The 18,096-nt window shown below is 37.5% G+C and overlaps 1 protein-coding gene and 1 long non-coding RNA gene across 2 annotated transcripts; one reads left to right on the top strand and one right to left on the bottom strand.

Annotated features, from left to right (window-relative positions):
- The first annotated feature begins 248 nt into the window (after positions 1–248).
- On the top strand, positions 249–2,840 carry LOC110771414 (uncharacterized). The gene is made up of 2 exons (XR_002528886.2): positions 249–479; positions 2,610–2,840. It is a non-coding gene; the product is annotated as an uncharacterized LOC110771414 (long non-coding RNA).
- A 419-nt stretch (positions 2,841–3,259) lies between these two features.
- LOC110771404 (pleiotropic drug resistance protein 1-like) lies at positions 3,260–14,075 on the bottom strand. The gene is made up of 24 exons (XM_088244982.1): positions 13,924–14,075; positions 13,672–13,792; positions 13,499–13,587; positions 13,261–13,345; positions 11,967–12,126; positions 11,792–11,868; positions 11,533–11,586; positions 11,365–11,455; positions 10,974–11,275; positions 10,587–10,868; positions 7,086–7,399; positions 6,833–6,993; positions 6,645–6,748; positions 6,406–6,562; positions 6,206–6,328; positions 5,991–6,100; positions 5,567–5,902; positions 5,175–5,465; positions 4,999–5,082; positions 4,753–4,886; positions 4,463–4,690; positions 4,210–4,381; positions 3,863–4,117; positions 3,260–3,755 (listed from the first exon to the last, which is right to left on the bottom strand). The coding sequence occupies exons 1-24, from the start codon at positions 14,061–14,063 to the stop codon at positions 3,498–3,500; spliced, it is 4,128 nt and encodes a 1,375-aa protein (XP_088101108.1). The 5' UTR covers positions 14,064–14,075; the 3' UTR covers positions 3,260–3,497.
- Positions 14,076–18,096: the final 4,021 nt, after the last annotated feature.

Genomic DNA, 18,096 nt, shown 5'->3' with positions numbered 1-18,096 from the left:
TTACACCAAACTCTCGTACGGAATCACCACTTTGGCCAACACTTTATCCCTTACGAGCCGACCCGGTGTGAGTGGGGATTAGTCTGGGTTGTGGTTAAGGCTTAAAGGTGCCACCCATAGTTGGGGCCCATCCAGAACCACCTCATAGTTCAGACCAAAAAAAAAAGTTACACCAAACTCTGCTACTAAATAAAAAAGAAACCTAAACTGAACCAACAGTTTGGTTTTCTATACTGTGGGTCAAAAGTTAAAAGTCCAAACATGAAATGGGCTCATTACTGAAGACGGCCTTCCTTCGGGTCACCAGAAAACCCGATTTCTTTAATCCCCAAAATCGATCAAAACGAAATCCCTAAACCTAATTCTCCACCGCGACGTCGGTTGGGCTCCAGCGGTATCAAATCGCGGTGACACTTCTATGAGATAAGTGAAGAGAGGAGAAAAGCACTATACCATCGTCTCAATTTGTCCAAGACAAGGTATAAAATCTGGCTTTTTCACTAGAAAATTTGCACCCTTTTTCTTTCTCAAATATCTGACTGGTTTCTGTTTTGGGCAAAGTCTGCAAGATTTTAGTTTTCTGTTCTGGGGTAGAATGATCTCATTGAAACAGTCTGTTTAGGCTTAGTTTTGTTGATGTATTTTGATGCCCTTTTTTGGGTCTTTGCAATGAAGTTTTTCACTTTCTGACAAAAAAAAAAACTGGTTTCAAAATTGCATCCTCTTTTTATTTAAATTTTTTATTTTCCTGATATATAACTTATCGTAAGTCGAAATTTTCGTCCTTCCCACTTCGTGTTGGAGTAGTGAATATATGATTCTAACTTTATGTAACTTGAAGCACTGACTTTGATATTGGTATTGGTGGCTGTGTACCTTAAGTATTATATGTAAATCTATTAACTGAGTGGTGTGTATATAACTCAGATTTATTACATATCAAGACTATATAACCCATTGAACTCAGATTTAGGTAATTTTCCTCAAATTTAGTTTTGAAACCCTCCTTAATTGTGCCCTTTTTAAAATTACATGGGTCACTGGTTGAGAAGGAGGAAGGACATTACTTTGAGTGTATCATGGGGCTAACTCACAGTCAACATGTAGTGCATGTGACATTCCTTATGCCTCATGTAGTGCATTGTTTGGAGAGAGGTTCAACTTTTTAGGAGGAAAGAAACAGGGAGAAGTTCTAGGAAGATGTGCAAGGTTGGAAGTTTTTAGGGTAGTGGGGGTGGAAAGGAATAGGAGAGTTTTTTATGATGTCAAGGGTGATGAGATAGAGTGGTGGCTGTTTAATAAAATTGTGGTCTCTTATAAAAAAAACTCAGTCAACATGTAATGTTCGTAAGTTCACACATATTTTGGTCTATGTATCCTCATTGAAATCGAAGCATGTTCTTAATTTTCTGAAGGTTCTGATCCTAGTGCACAAATGATATACTGATATAATTGAAATTGTTTAAACTCCAATTTTGGTAACTTTTCTTTCTACAATGTATATACGATTTAGTTTTCTGTTCTGGTGTAGAATGATCTCATTGAAACGGTCTGTTTGGGCTTAGTTTTGTTGGTGTATTTTGATGCCCTTTTTTGGGTCTTTGCAAAGAATTTTATCACTTTCTGACAAAAAGAAAAAGCTGGTTTCATATATTGGTGGATGGTTCACTAAACCTGTCTTTATGTAACTTTAAGTACTGACTTTGATATTGGTATTGGTGGCTGGCTGTGTAACTTAGTTAAAGTATTATATATAAATCTATAAACTGAGTGGTGTGTATATAACTAAGATTTATTACATATCAAGACTTAATAACCCATTTAACTAAGATTTATGTAATTGCCCTCAAATTTAGTTTTGAAAACCTCCTTAATTGTGCCCTTTTTAAACTTACAAGGGTCACTGGTTGAGAAGGAGGAAGGACAGTACTTTGAGTGTATCATGGGGCTAACCCACAGTCAACTTGTAGTGCATGGGACATTCCTTGCCTCATGCAGTGCATTGTTTGGAGAGAGGTTCAATCTTTTTGGAGGAAAGAAACGGGGAGAAGTTCTGGGAAGATGTTCTATGTTGGCAGTTTTTTTGGGTAGTGTGGGTGGAAAGGAATAGGAGGGTTTTTGTTATTGTTAAGGGTGATGAGATGGATTAGTTATGGCATCGTATACGGTTTCGGGCATCCTCTTGGGCATCTACGTCTTTAGAGTTTAGGGCGTTTACGTTTTGCTAATCTATGGATTGGAAAGCAGTAGTATCGTAGAGTTATAGTTTTGCAAGTGAAATGTGGTAGAGAGGTATCGTAGTTTTAAGATTTTGGTGGATTTCTTGTTCACCGATTTGTACATTATGGTTTTTTTTAAAAATAGTATCGTAGAGTCAACATGCTATGTTCTTAAGTTCATAGGGCGTGCATTTTGTTCTGTCTCATTAAAATTAAAGCATGTTCATAATTTATGAAATTGCTGATCCTAGTGCACAAATATACTGATATGGTTGAATTGAAATTGCTTAAACTCTAATTCCGGTAAATTTTCTAAGTCTTTCTACAATGTACCTGAATGTTCCTTTACACATATGCATCAACTTATATTTGATTTTCGATATTGTGCAGCCAGTAAGCACAACTGTTCCACTGGGTACTTACATGCAATGCATAGGCCAAAGCGTTCAATGATGGCTATTTTATTTCTTCTGGCTGATTTTTGAACAATATGTACACTTTATTTATTGTAGTGGTTCCTTGCCAAAAGAAAAGAGTGGGGAGAAGTGGGATAAGAGATCATGACCTTTAAAATGCTTCGCATATGCCCAATATTGCATTAAAAAACAAATTAGCATGAAATATTCATAAACAAGGATCATGTGACAAAATTTGCCCTTTTTAAAACTAGAGTAGCGTCCCAAAATTATAATATGTAAGAGGGAAAGACGGTAAAAGCTCACATTTCTGAAGGGCTGAAATATGGCATTCTACGCAACCTTTAGCGGCGGGTTTTATCTTCGCTGCAAATTAGTGAATCTACAACGGTTAGCGACGGAAAAAACCGCTGCTAAAGGGGACTTTCATATCTGAGACTAAATTTTTGTCACTAAATGTCATAAAATCGCTGCAAACGGCCGCAAAAGATATAACAAAGAATCGGACTAATGACGTATACAATACTTGAATTCTCGATGTAGATGCTACATAGTCGGTTCTCATTCTTCAGAGACTACGAGTGTAATAGGAGCATCCGTCGACAAAAGGATCACCCTAAGATGATCATCTCATGGCTATTGAGAACGAATCAAATCAGATGGTTCTATTAACTGTCATTTTAAACAACACAATCTTACATTATGCGAATGGAAGTGTTTCTCCCTCCGTTCTTAGGTGGATTTTTAACAAGTGTTAAAGTTGATGAGGCTAAGTCCCAAATGGTCAACAAGTTGATGACATGTTTGCTATTGAGACCCTAGCCTAAACTATGCTGATTGAAATTAATTGATACATAATTTCTTATCGCCACTGAAAATTCAACTTCTTGATGGACAAGGCATAGGTAAATGCAAAGAGTAGTGTAAATCCAACGACTACAGCTGCAACCACAACTACAAATTCTTGTTTGAAACCAAAGTAATTTCTCAGAAACTCTTGCACTGTTTCACCTGTGTTGAGCTTGGCCTGTATATCTCCAAACTGGGATGCAGTCAATCCATACAAGGTCCAAGCCATTGGGGATGCCCAATAGTACCATCTCCACCATATAGGAATTCTCTGATATGGCGTCCAAAAGAACGAAAATTTGTCATCAATACAGATTCTATTAACTGGAAAAAAAAAAACTTGCAGTAGTAGGAACTTAAAGGGCATGCAACGCTTACGGTTCGTGGGATTATGAACCCCGAAAAGAGGTTCCATAATGCATAAAATGCATTACAAGTTATAGCAGCAACATGTTGATTTGGTGTCAAGGCCACCCCCATCATGCCATAGAAGGTGAAGTACAAACATGTGAAAAACATGAAGAATAGGTACCAAAAGAATTTAGCCGCGGTCCACTCAAAGCCAATCATAGCATAAACTAGGACACCATAGATCACAGCTTGTGCAAAAACATAAAGGACCTCAATTGTGACCTACAACAAATAATCGAATTCGCACAAGACAAATAAGATAAGATGATGCATAATAATAACTATGTTTGTAAAATGCATATAGAATAAGTCACCTGTGCATAGGCATATGCCAAGGCAGAATACATTCCAGCAGCTCGTTCTCTATAAAAGACGGTTCGTTCAACAGCCACTATCGGCTGCACTGTCATAGCATTCTGAATACCAAGGAAGAGAACAGAAGCATACATAGAACCAATTGCATTAAAGAGCTCCTGCGGTTTGGTCCTGAAATTAACAAACTCAAAATTACTCATGCAAGAATCTCAACTTCTATTACATCTATTTTACTTCTGCACTGTGACTTACATTTTGGTGCCAAGATTCCAGAACATTGTCCCAAGCAGCAAGGCTACGACAGTTGTGTAGATAAACCTTATGGCATTGTATTCCGGATTGAGCCAGTATGACCAATGTTGTTTCCATAAGCAAGCCATGTATTGAGTGAAAAATGACTGAGGATATTGAGTAGGGAAGTAGAGGTCCTTTGAACCAGGAGGAGGGGTACTCAGTTCTTCAATAAGGGATTTGTTTCTCCTGAAATGAAATCACTTTCATCAGTAAAAGTTAATGCATGGTTCAAGGTCTGATAAACCTACCTATAAATTTCAGAACTTCTATAAACATCAGCAAAATCAATTCCTAATGCCGTTTCTTTGGCTGAAGTGGTAACTTCCAACATCCAAGTAGCTGGATTGTAGCCATCCTTGATTTTGCTCACCCCCTCAATTCCCTGCACAGAAAATTACATGCACAAGAAAACCTTTCTGAAAAAAGAAGCAGCAGAAAAGATAAGAATATCATATTTTATCATTGAAATTTCCTGAGTTTCAATCAGACTCTACCTCAAAGTACTTGATCAAATGGCAAGAATGACGACCTAGTGGCCCTACATATATCTCCTGTCCTCCTTGCTTCATTAGAAACAACTGCAATGACATGTTACATATGCTAATCACTTAGAACAGACAAAACACATGGAGTTCCAGTTTCAATCTCTTTAGTCAATATCTGTTTTCACCTCATCAAAAGATTCAAATATGTCGATGCTTGGCTGATGAATAGTGCACACTATTGTTCTTCCAGTGTCCACAATGTTCCTAACCGCTCTCATAACAATAGCAGCAGCTCTTGCATCTAAACCTGAAGTTGGTTCATCCATGAATATTACAGAAGGGTTTGCTACTAGTTCAACCGCAATGGTCAGCCTCTTCCGCTGCTCGGTTGAGAGACCACTTTCACCAGGTAACCCTACTAGTGCTTGCCTTAATGGATTCAGCTCCACGAGTCTCATCACTTCATCAACGAACATCTACAACCAATTCTGAAAATCAGTTCAAGCTTGCTCATGACTTTAAATTGCATTAAAAGAAAGTAAATAGTAGAAATTATTCTTAACTAGCAGATACCAACCTTCCTTGTTCCAGAACTAATTTCCGTAGATAGACGAAGCCATGCTGAGTACATCAAGGATTCATAGACAGTAACATACGGAGAGTGGATGTCATTCTGCTCACAGTATCCAGAAATTCTGGCAAATGAGTCTTGCTTCTTTGGATACCCAGAAACTGAAATATTTCCCTCAGTATATCCTCTAGTTTTTCTACCAGCCAGTACATCCATTAGTGTAGTTTTACCAGCACCGCTCACTCCCATCAGAGCTGTCAGAACACCTGGCCTAAAAGCACCACTAACGCACTTGAGAAGCACCAATTTATCCTCAACAACACCTTTGGAGTTCTTCATTGACTGCAAGATGGATTCACAAAATTACTCATAATTTAGGAGTTGCACAAACTTGTCTAATATCAAACATGTTTTAAACTTGTCCGATCACCTGTGGAATATCTAGAGAGTACGTTATTTTATCAAACGTGATGAAATGTGGTTCAAATGGAAGAACCATTCCTCTTTTCTTGTTATGATTAATATATTCTTCTGCATTATCTGCATGTCCACAAAAATTTCATAAAAAGTGGTAATATTTGGTCACCAATATACAATTCCACACAAAACAGATATACACAAACAGTGTTTGAGAGGATATATCACCTGTGTTAATTTTCAGCATCAAGCTATTTCCTTGGTTCTGTAACTGACCAAATTCTCCAGTCTTTTCGTCATGTTCATTGCTTTGAGATTCTTCTGATTTTACAGAATGTGGCTTCTCTAACGCTGCATAACATTTTTATGGTAGTTTAAGCTAAATTCTCATTTCTAAGAGTTAGTGCAGGTAAGGTTAAGGTACCTACGGTTTAGATAAGTGAGAGCCACAGTGAAACAAATGTTGAATATGAGTATGTATCCAACCAAAGCTCCTACTCCAATCCAATACCAAGATGGAAGTGTAAAGAATCCATGAGACCTCAAAACAGCAACTCCGAGCGGTTCCGTTGAGTTTGGAAGAACCTTTTAATAGCAAGTACAACAATATAATTACTAAGGAACAAACAAAAAAGTGTTTGAAATGGCAAGTGAATTAAGGTATTACATGACTCCAACTCTTTCCCAGGAACTCATTAACTACGATTGCATTCTGCCCATACATCAAAGGTGATATCCAGTAGCCCCATATCCACCATTTCTGTATATTCTCTGTGACATCAGCCAAAGGACATTAGAAAACATTGTTTAGCACATAAGGGGAAGTGGTGTTTCTTTACTTTACTTATTTCATACCTCTTGACAGGACGAAGCCACCCAAAGCAAAAAGCATGAGCTGAGCAAATGACCCAAATGTGTAAGCAACAACCATGCTTCTACCCATTCCAGCAATGGATCGGTTTAACGCAGAAGCCATCTGACTAATGAGTAAGAACAGAAGGTATTGTCTAAACAACCTGCATCATTTTCAGAATGATATATTATATGGCCTACAACAAGCATGAAAACAAATTAAACGAGAATGTGACAAAACTTTGTACATGATTACCTTTCAACAGTGGGATCAAATCCAATGAAAAAGTAAGTGATAAATACCCAAACAGAAACATCTAAAAACGTGATAGGGATCTTGAGAATCCATGTGGGAAGGGCATATGCCCAAGACGGAAAAAAGAGGTCTCTTTGCTTGTAAAAAACAGGAAGCTTGGCAATAGTCATAGAAATCTCGGACATTCCACTGAACATAACAGTAACAAAGGAGTAGAACAAAGCACCAGCATATATTCCTCCGTCAGTTACTGAATCATGGTGCATATCAATCCGTAGGAATACGGTCATTGTGATCAGTGCCATTATTGCAAGCTAAAAAGAAGGAAAACATGTACTGCATATTAAATCCAGGTGCACAGAAGAAAAAGAAAAGGTTTTAATAGAAACTAAAATAGACTCAAAACTCACTTTTTTTTTTTTTTTTTTTTTTTGGTCAATGTTTGGTTTCAAAGAAACCAAAACGGGATAGATTGCAAATAGAGCCAGAAATACACGAACCAGGTAAAAGCAGCTAGACCTCAGTTCAAGGCTAGAACCAAGCTTCTTACCCAATCAAATTTTAAAAAAAAAAAAGAAAAAAAAGAAAAAAAGAAAAGGAAACAACAACAACTAAGAAACAGAAAGAAAGTCCGTAATACAAGAAACTGAGACATGCTGCACCACCAATAACCAATTGGCAAGGCACCCAATGCAAGACCAAAACCACCAGAGAAGTCACAAGAGCCAAAGAACCGAGAGGAAGATGGTGATGGATACGCCATCACAGCTACAGAGAGCGCTACCATAATCCGAGAGGTAAGTGCCAAAAGCACTTTAAAAGCATCCTCAACAGCAATAGTATTACTGAGGAGAGATGCTCCAGAACGTAACACGGTGGAGAAGATCCAACAACGAGACAAAACCGCAAGGAATCGGAGGAGAACAAGCATAATAGGAAACAAAGACAAACACACAAAAACAAAGCTGCCGACATAACCAAAAAGAAGATTTTGCCAAGTAAACCGCTGCCCAAAATAACCAAGATCCAACAAGGAAATGGAGTCCATAAAACTCTGAGGACCCAAGCCCCCAGTAAGACCTCCCGCATCCATAGTGACACAAAACATACACCCACACATCAAATGCAGCTTCACCCTTGACAAAACCAACAGAAAAGCAATAGAAGGACGACGCCTCCTAATTAACTCCTTTAGTGGCCGAATTGTCAAGGAGGAGCCTAACCCTTGACAATTCCAAACCACATAACTCATGGCGATGTTGTGGCTGTTGAAGGCCAGCCGCCACCGCCTGAGAGGCTACCACTCTCCAAAGAAGGAAATATCTCAACACCAAATTTATCCAAATATAACTCATCACGATCAGCTGAAGGAACCCTTACCTCACTGAAAAAGTCATCACAGAGGTCCATAGATTGAAGAAATCTGTTTCTAACACATCTGCTCCTACCACGCCTGCCCCTGCTAATTTTTGGTGAAATATTGGGACCTCTGGTAGACACAGCTAAGTGGAACGGCTGAGTTGCAATTTTTGGTTTTTTCCGGATAGATTCCTCAGGAGAGGAACACATAGTAAGAGGTCTTTTAGATGGAAATATGGGATGAGGGGACTCAGGGGAGATAGGTTTAGAAACTGCATGTGTATGATGAATAGGAGGAGGTTCAGAAGGTTGGATTTCTCCAGACACGGGGGCTGTCTGGATTTTAGGAGTATTAATAAAATAGCCAGGTCCACTCTTACAAGCCTCTGAATTGCCAAGAGTGTGGGCTTTGATACCAGCCATTGAGCCCAAGGGTAAGTTCCAACATTTAGGTCCAACAAAAGCACAATTATTGGTCACAGAAATAAACAATTCCTGATTAATCCATTGTCTAACAGTTGCATCAGCTAAAAAGATAGGTCTGTTGGCAAAAGCACCCGAATTGGAACCAATTCTAGCTACTGGGCCCTCACCATTAGGCACCAAAGACAATGTACTAGCACTGTTTCCTCTTCCGACAACCGATGGTGGAATAGCAATACGAGGCACGCCCTGTTTATTAGGCGCAATAGACAATGTACAAGCACTGTGTCCTTTTCCGACAACCGATGGTGGAATAGCAATATGAGGCACGCCCTGTTTATTAGGCACAATAGACAATGTGCAAGCACTGTTCTCTCTTCCGACAACAGATGGCTGGATAGCAGGAATAATAGCTGGATTAGCCATGCGAGGCACGCCCTGTTCACATCGGTTCACACGCTCAGTGGGAACGTGAACACCACTCGCTATAGGATCACCGACTGTCCTCCTAGTAGCCACCGCTCGACGCCGTGTCTCTACTGGTAACTTGATAGGAGGAGAAACACCCAGGTCACGAGATATCTTGGCTTGCATCCAGGATCCATATTGGCGCTTCCCATCATCCTCATCAGGAACGCAGTCAAATTTGCAATGATCAAGTCCATGACCAAGGCGACCACACTGGAAACAGAAATTAGCCAATCTTTCATAGAGAAATTCCACCCAAGACTCAGTTTGATCAGGGCGTAGGAGCCAAATACCCAAGGGTAATGGATTCGAGGCATTCAGTTCCACTCTTGAACGAAGATACCCTCTCATTCCCCCAGGTTGGTCTGGGTCTTCAAACCCAATTAGCCTCTCAAATTGTGCTCCAATCTGACCCGCCGTTTCCCCATTCATTTGTCCCCTTGGAACCCCATGGGCTTGAACCCAGTATGAGATCAGACTGGGGTTCAGTTCTTCCAGAGCAAGATTTAGTGGCCAATACTGAACACAGAACACAAACCCCATAATCGTCCATGGACCTCCGTCTATAATTTTTTTTGCAGCAACTTCATTATCTACTTTTATAGAAAAAAGTAAATCTTTGACATCCACGATTTGGACATTTCCAAAGGCAGCCCACGCATTCCTAAGCATCCTTTTTACAGCCCCAATATTTGGAGGTTTATCAGCAATCAAAGAACCAAACAGGGTAACTCCAGCTTTGAGTTCCTGTAAACCTAGTGATGTCCCTATTTGAACCGCAAGTTGGTCAGGGGTAGTCAAACCAACCTCCATCCTCCCAAAGCTGGTACAAATAAAGAACCCCAATAGAGTAAGATGAGATTTAAACAAAACGCAGAAATTGGCAGATTTTGAAGAAGATATAAGGCATGGATAAAAACTGAGAATTGTGGAATATGGGAAAGGTGTAATGGAAAAACAGAGGATAGAAAATGTGGGTTAAGAGAAAAAACTGAAGTTTGGAGTTTTTGAGAGAGCAAAGGAAACGATCAAGAGAAACAGGGGAAAAGAGAAGAAGGTAGAAGACAGGAGAATTGGGATAAAATCTAAGCTGGTAACAAGGATTGAGAACAAAGGATAAGACCTGAGATGGGAACAGGTATGAGGAAGTGAGATACCACCAGGGGTATGGGAACTCTCACTAGGAGAGAGAGACTCTCAAGAAGAGAGAGAAAGAGTTACATATCCAGAAGAAATTAACTCAAAACTCACTTGAGTGAGCTTAAAAACGTAGACAAATGAATTCCTCTTCATAAGCAAGAGTTCCCTCGAAAAGCAAGCTTTCAAGAGTTCCACTTTTCTAATACCATATTTCTTGGTCGTTAAGGCAGCTGGGTCGCTCTTGGTCTTGTCAAATGGAGCTGCAAGTTCCTCAGTAATTCTTTTCCCCACAGAAAAAGATTGAAAAGCCTCCGAAAAGTGCTTGACTGTGATGAACCTGTAAGGCTCATCTCTGTTTGTCCAGTACTGCTCCTGATCTTTCCTTGATGTCACCTACAACATGTTAGGTACAAAAGAGAAATTATACATAATACTTCTCTTTTAATGTTTATCTCAATTATTTTCATAAGATCAAACAAGAGCTAAATATGGACCTACTTCTTGCAGGAAGTCAGCTACACCTTTCCTCTCGGGACATTTAAAGCCCATGGATTCAAAAAAATCAAGAACTTGTTCACGAGGGCCTTGGTACACAATTTGGCCATCAGAAAGGAGAATAATGTCATCAAATAGTTCATAAGTTTCAGGTGCTGGCTGCAGCAGTGAGATGACTGCAGTCCCATTAAGGATGTGAACATAGTTCTTGACTGAATTTACAATCTGATAAGTTGTTGAACTATCCAAGCCAGTTGATATTTCATCCATGAAAAGTGCCCTAGCGGGTCCAACAAGCATCTCACCTATACACATTATCAAAAAAATATCTACAATTACTTTATGACGAAGTAAAAACCTACGTGTTTGATATAAAGAGCTTGACTTTGTTAACCTGTTGTGACTCGTTTCTTTTGCCCTCCAGAGATGCCCCTTAATAACTGATCCCCCATCAAGGTATCTGCACAAGTATCTAATCCCAAAATCTGCAAATCAATGGATATTTATTAGTTCATGGTAATCACTAAAAGTGCTTTTCTTTATTACAGATTATTGATGGTACCTTAAGAATATAATCTGTCACCAATATTTCCTTCTGGCCTTCTGTTGAAATTGCCTATAATATCATAAACAACTAATTAAAGCGACAGAAATGTTTGATGATTCGAACAGCATATCGCAGAGCAAGCAAAAATTAAGTCTCAAATCTTATAGGAACAAAGAGTTAACTATAGCAGAAAGCTCCTAACTCCTGAAATATAGCAGTAGTCTACAGACCTCTAAATTTTAAAGTCTTATATCAAAAGTAGCTTATTTCTCACCTTCATGAAGATGTCTATATCTGGATCCGGCTTAATATTCGCTTCTCTCTCTCTTCTAGTTAGCTCTTCCAGCATTTCTGCAGAAATTCAAAATAAAAACCAATCATGTTTTAATCTATTGGTCTAGTTTTGAAAATTAAAGGAAACTAAATAAGAAGCAGTCCTATAAACCAACCATAACGGGGTCCAACCCCTTGGCATCTTGCAGAGAAGGCCAAGGTTTCTTTGACTGTCATTTCTGCAATATGAACATCATGTTGACTGATATAGGCAGCACTCCTTTGAGGCACAAACTCATGCATCTCATAACCATTGTAAGTCACACATCCTGAAGACTGGACAAGTATTTTTACTTTATAAGTCAAGAGTAACATTTAAAAGGTAAAGCTTGGGAAAAAAATTTGATAGAAAATCTTAGGGGTTATTCGTTTTATTAGTCCATGAACTTAGACCCAATTTGCATTTGAGTCCCTAAATTTCCAAAATCGTTCCCGTGATCCTTCAACTTCAGTTTCGTTAGGGCAAATGGTCCTACCGTCAATTTTGTTAACTTTTCTGTTAAATGCAGGGGCAAAATGGTATTTTTATTTATGTTTAATTGATTAAAATATTAATAAAATATTAAAAAATAATAATAAGAAGAAAAAAAATTCAAGTTTTTAGGAATAAGAACTAATGTTTAATATTTAGTTTGATTGAGCATAGGAATAAGATTTTTTTAATTTTTAGTTTGACCGAGGATAGGAATAAGATTTTTTAATTTTTAGTTTCTATTTTTATTTTTATTTTTGGGGTGAAAGGAATATTGAGAAATTAAAAACTAAAAATAATACAAAAATACCATTTACCCCTGCATTTAACAGAAAAAGTTAACAAAATTGACAGCAGGACAATTTGTCCTAACGAAAAGTTGAAGGACCACGAGAACAATTTTGGAAATTGAGGGCCTCAAATGCAAATCGGGTCAAAGTTCAGGGACTAATAAAATGAATAACCCAAAATCTTAGAGAAATTAAATTCATTTATTGGCTAAATTACTCAAATGGTCCTCAAATTTGTACCCGATTTACATTTTGGTCCCTAAACTAAATTATTCGTTTAAATGGTCCACCAACTCTTTATTAATCGGTGCTTTGGTCCTACTATTACATTTTTTGTTAAATTTAGTCATGTGAGCAAAACATGCTGCATTTATGGGGGTAAATAAGACTTTTGACCTATGTATCACCCCTTTATCACCACTGTATCACCTATGTATCACCACTTTATCACCTATTTGGGGAACATAGGACGGTTATGGACGGTTTTACCCTTACATTTGACAGCAACATTAACATAATTTAACAGTAGGATCAATGGAGCAACTAATATATAGTTGATGGACCATTTGAACTTAATTGAGGGACCAAAATGTAAATCGGGTATAAGTTTGAGGACCATTTTAGTAATTTTCCATTTATTTATTTAACCTTAAGATCGTGATCAAGTTTTCCAGCCAAAGCCAACAAGAGCGTGGTCTTCCCGGAACTTGGAGGGCCCAAAAGCAGTGCCATTCTGCACAAAAAAAGAGAAAAAGAAAAAGGAAGCACTGAACTAAGTGAGTAGAGTAGTTTATTTTTGGTTAAAACCCAAGTGAGTATGCATATTGGGCCACAAAGACTAATTTTGAGTTGAAAAAGATGAACATAACAGAGTTTATGGATGAACCTGCCAGGCTTGATGATCCCGCTGACATCTTTAAGGATAGACAAGTGTTTCTTATTAGTGGGAAGAATATGGATGCTATTCAAGAAGCCCTTTGGTGCACAGAAACAAAAAACTTCTTAAGAATGTAGTGATATTTGACAGGAAAACCATATGTGCTCTAATATATCATTTACCTCCAATAAGTTAACACAATAGTTCAAGACTGTAGGCAAAGCCCTGCTTCCAACATAAGCTTCAGCTGAAATGTTTAGATGCTCAAATCTGACTTCTATTGTAGGAAAGCTTATTCCAACTCTGCGATACGAAGAAAAACAATCCCATTATGATAAATAAAAAATTAAAAAAATATAAAAAAACAAAGAAAATTTAAGAAAATCTAGAACGATATACATATATGTAGACAGAGAAGATAGTGAACTGTTTACCTATCAATGCGGTTCTTGAGCCTCAACAAGAAGCTCTCTTGACCCTCTTCCACTGCTCCGACCAACCTCTCAAGCAAGCCTTTCTTTTCTTGCAAATCAAGAAGCTTCACATCAACTTCATTGGCATGGCTCGTATCCATTGTAAAACAGCTACAAAGTTCTTTCTTTTCTTTTCAGCAATGCAAGGAGAGTAGTTATTTATGGAGATAGGTCTTTACGTGACATAAGGGTTTACATCACCTGAAATTATTTTTGGTCACCACCACGTTAATTGCCATTTGGATAATTTTAATTTAATTTTTTGAGATTTGACTAAATCACACTCATTCAATGGCAACTAAAGGATGACAATGCTCCCACCAATTAGGGTGGTGGGCAAAAATGTTCTGTATTTAATCACGTGTGAGTTGGCCTTTGTTAAGAAATTCCGTATAGAACTTATTTTTCATCAGCATTAACGTGAAAAATTAAAGACCTATTTCAACCACATTATCTTTCCAGATTTGATTGACCATGTATCATGATGCAACGTGATAATACGATAGGCAATCAAATAAGAGAAATGCTAGCAACCTTCTCTCTAACCTTCTCCTTTGGACCTTCTCCCCTCTTTGCTTGACATGTGTCATTCTCTCTACACTTAAAACAATGCCATGAATATATTATACAAGCTAACTTTTGCTTTCCAAGTTTACCCTTATTACATGTATTCAATTTATCCAAAAAAAATTCTCAACTTTTTTACCATCTTATTATTTTATTTTTTTATAAAGAAAATATCTGTTTTTTTTTAAAAAAAAAGAGGAAATGTCCCCTTTTTTTTTAACGTCAAGTTTAGACTTTTTATAAAAAAAAATCTAAACCCTTTGTGTTTTATAAATAAAATAAAAAAGGGACATTTCCTCTTTTAAGAAAAAAAGCACATATTTTCTTTAAAAAAATTATTTACGTTAAAAAAAGATTAATAAGATGGTAAGAAAGTTGTGAATTTTTTTTGGATAAATTAAATACATGTAATAAGGGTAAACTCATAAAGCAAAAGTTAGCATGTATAATATATTAATGGCATTGTTTTTTTTTTTTTTTGGTCTAAACCATGAGGTGGTCCTGGATGGGCCCCAACTATGGGTGGCACCTTTAAGCCTTAACCACAACCCAGACTAATCCCCACTCACACCGGGTCGGCCCGTAAAGGGCAAAGTGTTGGCCAAAGTGGTGACTCCGTACGAGAGCAAGGATCGAACCCCTGACCTCTCTTAAGGAATGAGAGTGCCGAACCACTCACACCAACCACCTTGGTTAATTAATGGCATTGTTTTAAGTGTAGAGAGAATGATACATGTCAAACAAAGAGGGGAGAAGGTCCAAAGGAGAAGGTTAGAGAGAATGTTGCTAGCATTCCCCATCAAATAATTGGCCAAAGGCTTTGGATTCCACTCCAACGTGTATTGAATGATAATCGGGTAACAACCTTAAACCTGTAGCTAAAGTTGGTTTAAATACTAGCTCAAGTTCTAGAAACCCTAGGAATCCAAAAAGGAAATAAAAACGAGAAATAACAAAGGGGGCGTTTGGTATCCTATTCAAATAGAGAACTCAAAAACTTTGATTTTTCTTAAAAACAAGGAGTTCTTAAATCTATTTTTAAGATTCAAAAACTTGTTTGGTATGCAACTTGAAAACTATTTTCAAATCTTAAAAATTTAAGAACTTGTGGGTTGTTAGAAAAAAAACTTAAAAAACAGATATTTTTTGTTTTCAATTATTAGGGTGTTTTTTAGTTGTTCTTGAGTTCAAGTTTTTAAAAATAGGGCTACCAAACAGGTTTTCTTTGTTTTGGACTCAAATTCTGTTTTTGAGTTTAAAAAGTTGGATTCAAGTTGAATACCAAACATGCCCAAAATTTCCAAGAACTAGCTCAAAAACTAAAATGTTGTTTTGGGCTACTAACGACGTCAAACACCTGAAAAAGAGCATATCATAAAAAAGCAGTGAGTTTGATGGAGTTATGATTGATCATGATGAATAAAGTCTATCCTAACATTTGAAGTCTTTACACATTCGTTTTAATTACTATTTAAGTATTGCAATAATGTTTTAATTACTGTTTCAGTGTTTCAATAATGCTTAGAAGCTCATGGGGCCAACCGCGTTTGTTTTTGTTGGCTATTAAAGCTGGTTGGCTGGTAGACTTCAAGGGCAGTTGATGTTTGTTTATTGAATGAAGATTGAGATTTTTCTCTCATCTCTTTATTCTTTTAGGTATTCTCATAATTAACATATTAGAGTTTTAATTCCGGATATTTTTAGAATCAACGGAGTTAAATTTGCTCGAAATTATTTTTTGTTCTTGTTCCGCTGCATCAGAGTTGAACTCGTAACGTCGTTCTCCTCAAAACGTGAATCATGGGCCCGATTTTGAGCTCAATGCCCAAACCTGCAGTTTTTCGATGTTTTCCTTGCACACACGACACTCCAACCCCTTTTCAATCACTTTTCCCATCTGTTGTACATCATAGAAAGTTGATGGATCATTCATATCAACCATATTAGCTGACCACGTTGATGGATCACCTTTATCAATATTGTTCACACTACGCTCAAGCATTCATATGAATTACTACTGGTAGAATAGAAAGAGAAGACATATATATCACATCTAAGTATGGTTGATGGATCATTTCATAACCATATTTGAACCATATCACGTTGATGGATCACCAAGGCAAGGGGCTTGTAGCTCGAGAATTCCTCCTCTCTCATATCGCTTGTATAAGAAAAAAAGAATTGATGAACCCAAGAAGTTATTCCTTACAACAGTTTTTAGATGACCTCTGAGGTCTGTTAGTTTGAAGATTGGTATCTCTGTTATTTTTGCTATTACCTTTACAAGTATTTGTCATCTATATATTATATATATGGTTACTTTCTCCTTGGTAGTGGGAGGTGACGTATTTGAAATCACTTTATCATCATGTAATTACTTCTTATAGTATTTTTTGTACATTGTTTGTAGCGGTCTCGAAAATATTCGATGGGAAAGTAGACATAGAAATCGCATCTTTGTCACATCTGAATTATGGTTGGTAGAGGAAACTTCTTTATAATATAATCAAGTTGCCCCCCCTCCAACTTAAATTAACTATACTTCTAGAACAGAGGCCGTTTTGTTTAAGTACAAACAAAGTGCATTATGTTGTGAAAGCAAGTGGATGAGCTCACAAGTTGAAGTGGGAAAACACAATCATGAAGCCTCTAAGACTTTTGTGTGAATCTATATGGAAATGCACTAGGTGGTGGGAGCCGAGACCCGGGAGCCGCCACACAAAATAATATTTATTCTTTCCGTACCAATGGAATCCAATTCAGCCTCCTAATTCAATCTAATCCTAGTCACTAAACATGATCTAAGTGCACTAGGTGGTGGGAGCCTCGGGAGAAAAAGGAAACATTCTTCAACATTATTTGAGAACATACAACGGAAGGAAGGAGAAAAAAGATAAGGAAGAAAGGGAAGACAGAAAGGAGATAGAGGAGAGAAAAGAGAGTGCAGATGAATTTTTCAAGAGAGAAAAATAGTGAGCCACTTTAGTGAGAGTTTAAACACTAACTCGTTTGATGGGTAGGATTAGGATAAGTCGTAGGCTTTGATTAGCTTAATCCAATACCATGTTTGGTGCTAAAAAATGAATGTGGATAGAATAAATGATAATCCCAACATAATATCATTATATGCATTTTTGTTGAATAATTTTATTCTACTAAAAAGGCGGGATACATAATCCCACTACTCTAACTCCTTTGACTTTGGACCCAAGATCCGGGAGCCGCAACACAAACCTAAGACACTAGTGCCAATAAATGATATTTATCATTTCCAATACAATCTAATTCTACCTCTAATCCACAAACCCAGGAAGTGAAAGAGGGAAGATTAGGATGACAATTCATCTGCAGAGTGGTGGGTGGTGAAGAAACTGAAGTTTGAATAGGCTCAGTAGGTAAGGATGGTACAGCAGAACCAGGTGCATTTGGGTGACGAGGAATGTAAACTGCAGGAGTAGAGAATGAAGTTGAAGTAGGATTAGAACCTGTAGTTGATTGCAGTAATGAACCATACTTGTATGGAAAGTCAACTTTCATAAAAAAAAATGACATGCCTTGATATCAACT

The sequence above is a fragment of the Prunus avium genome, chromosome 8 (genome assembly GCF_965620075.1).
Source record: "Prunus avium chromosome 8, drPruAviu1.hap1.1, whole genome shotgun sequence".
Lineage (NCBI taxonomy): Eukaryota > Viridiplantae > Streptophyta > Magnoliopsida > Rosales > Rosaceae > Prunus > Prunus avium.
Note: the sequence above shows the minus strand (reverse complement) of the source record. Positions and strands in the feature narration are given on the sequence as shown.

Bases quoted from the DNA above. Each gene is read 5' to 3' on its own strand.
- LOC110771404 (XM_088244982.1), bottom strand. From the start codon at position 14,063: ATGGATACGAGCCATGCCAATGAAGTTGATGTGAAGCTTCTTGATTTG. The intron at 13,588-13,671 runs GTAAATGATATA...TGTGCACCAAAG, and splicing joins ATTGTGTTAACTTATTGGAG to GGCTTCTTGAATAGCATCCA. The intron at 11,276-11,364 runs GTTAACAAAGTC...TAATGTGTATAG, and splicing joins AAAGAAACGAGTCACAACAG to GTGAGATGCTTGTTGGACCC.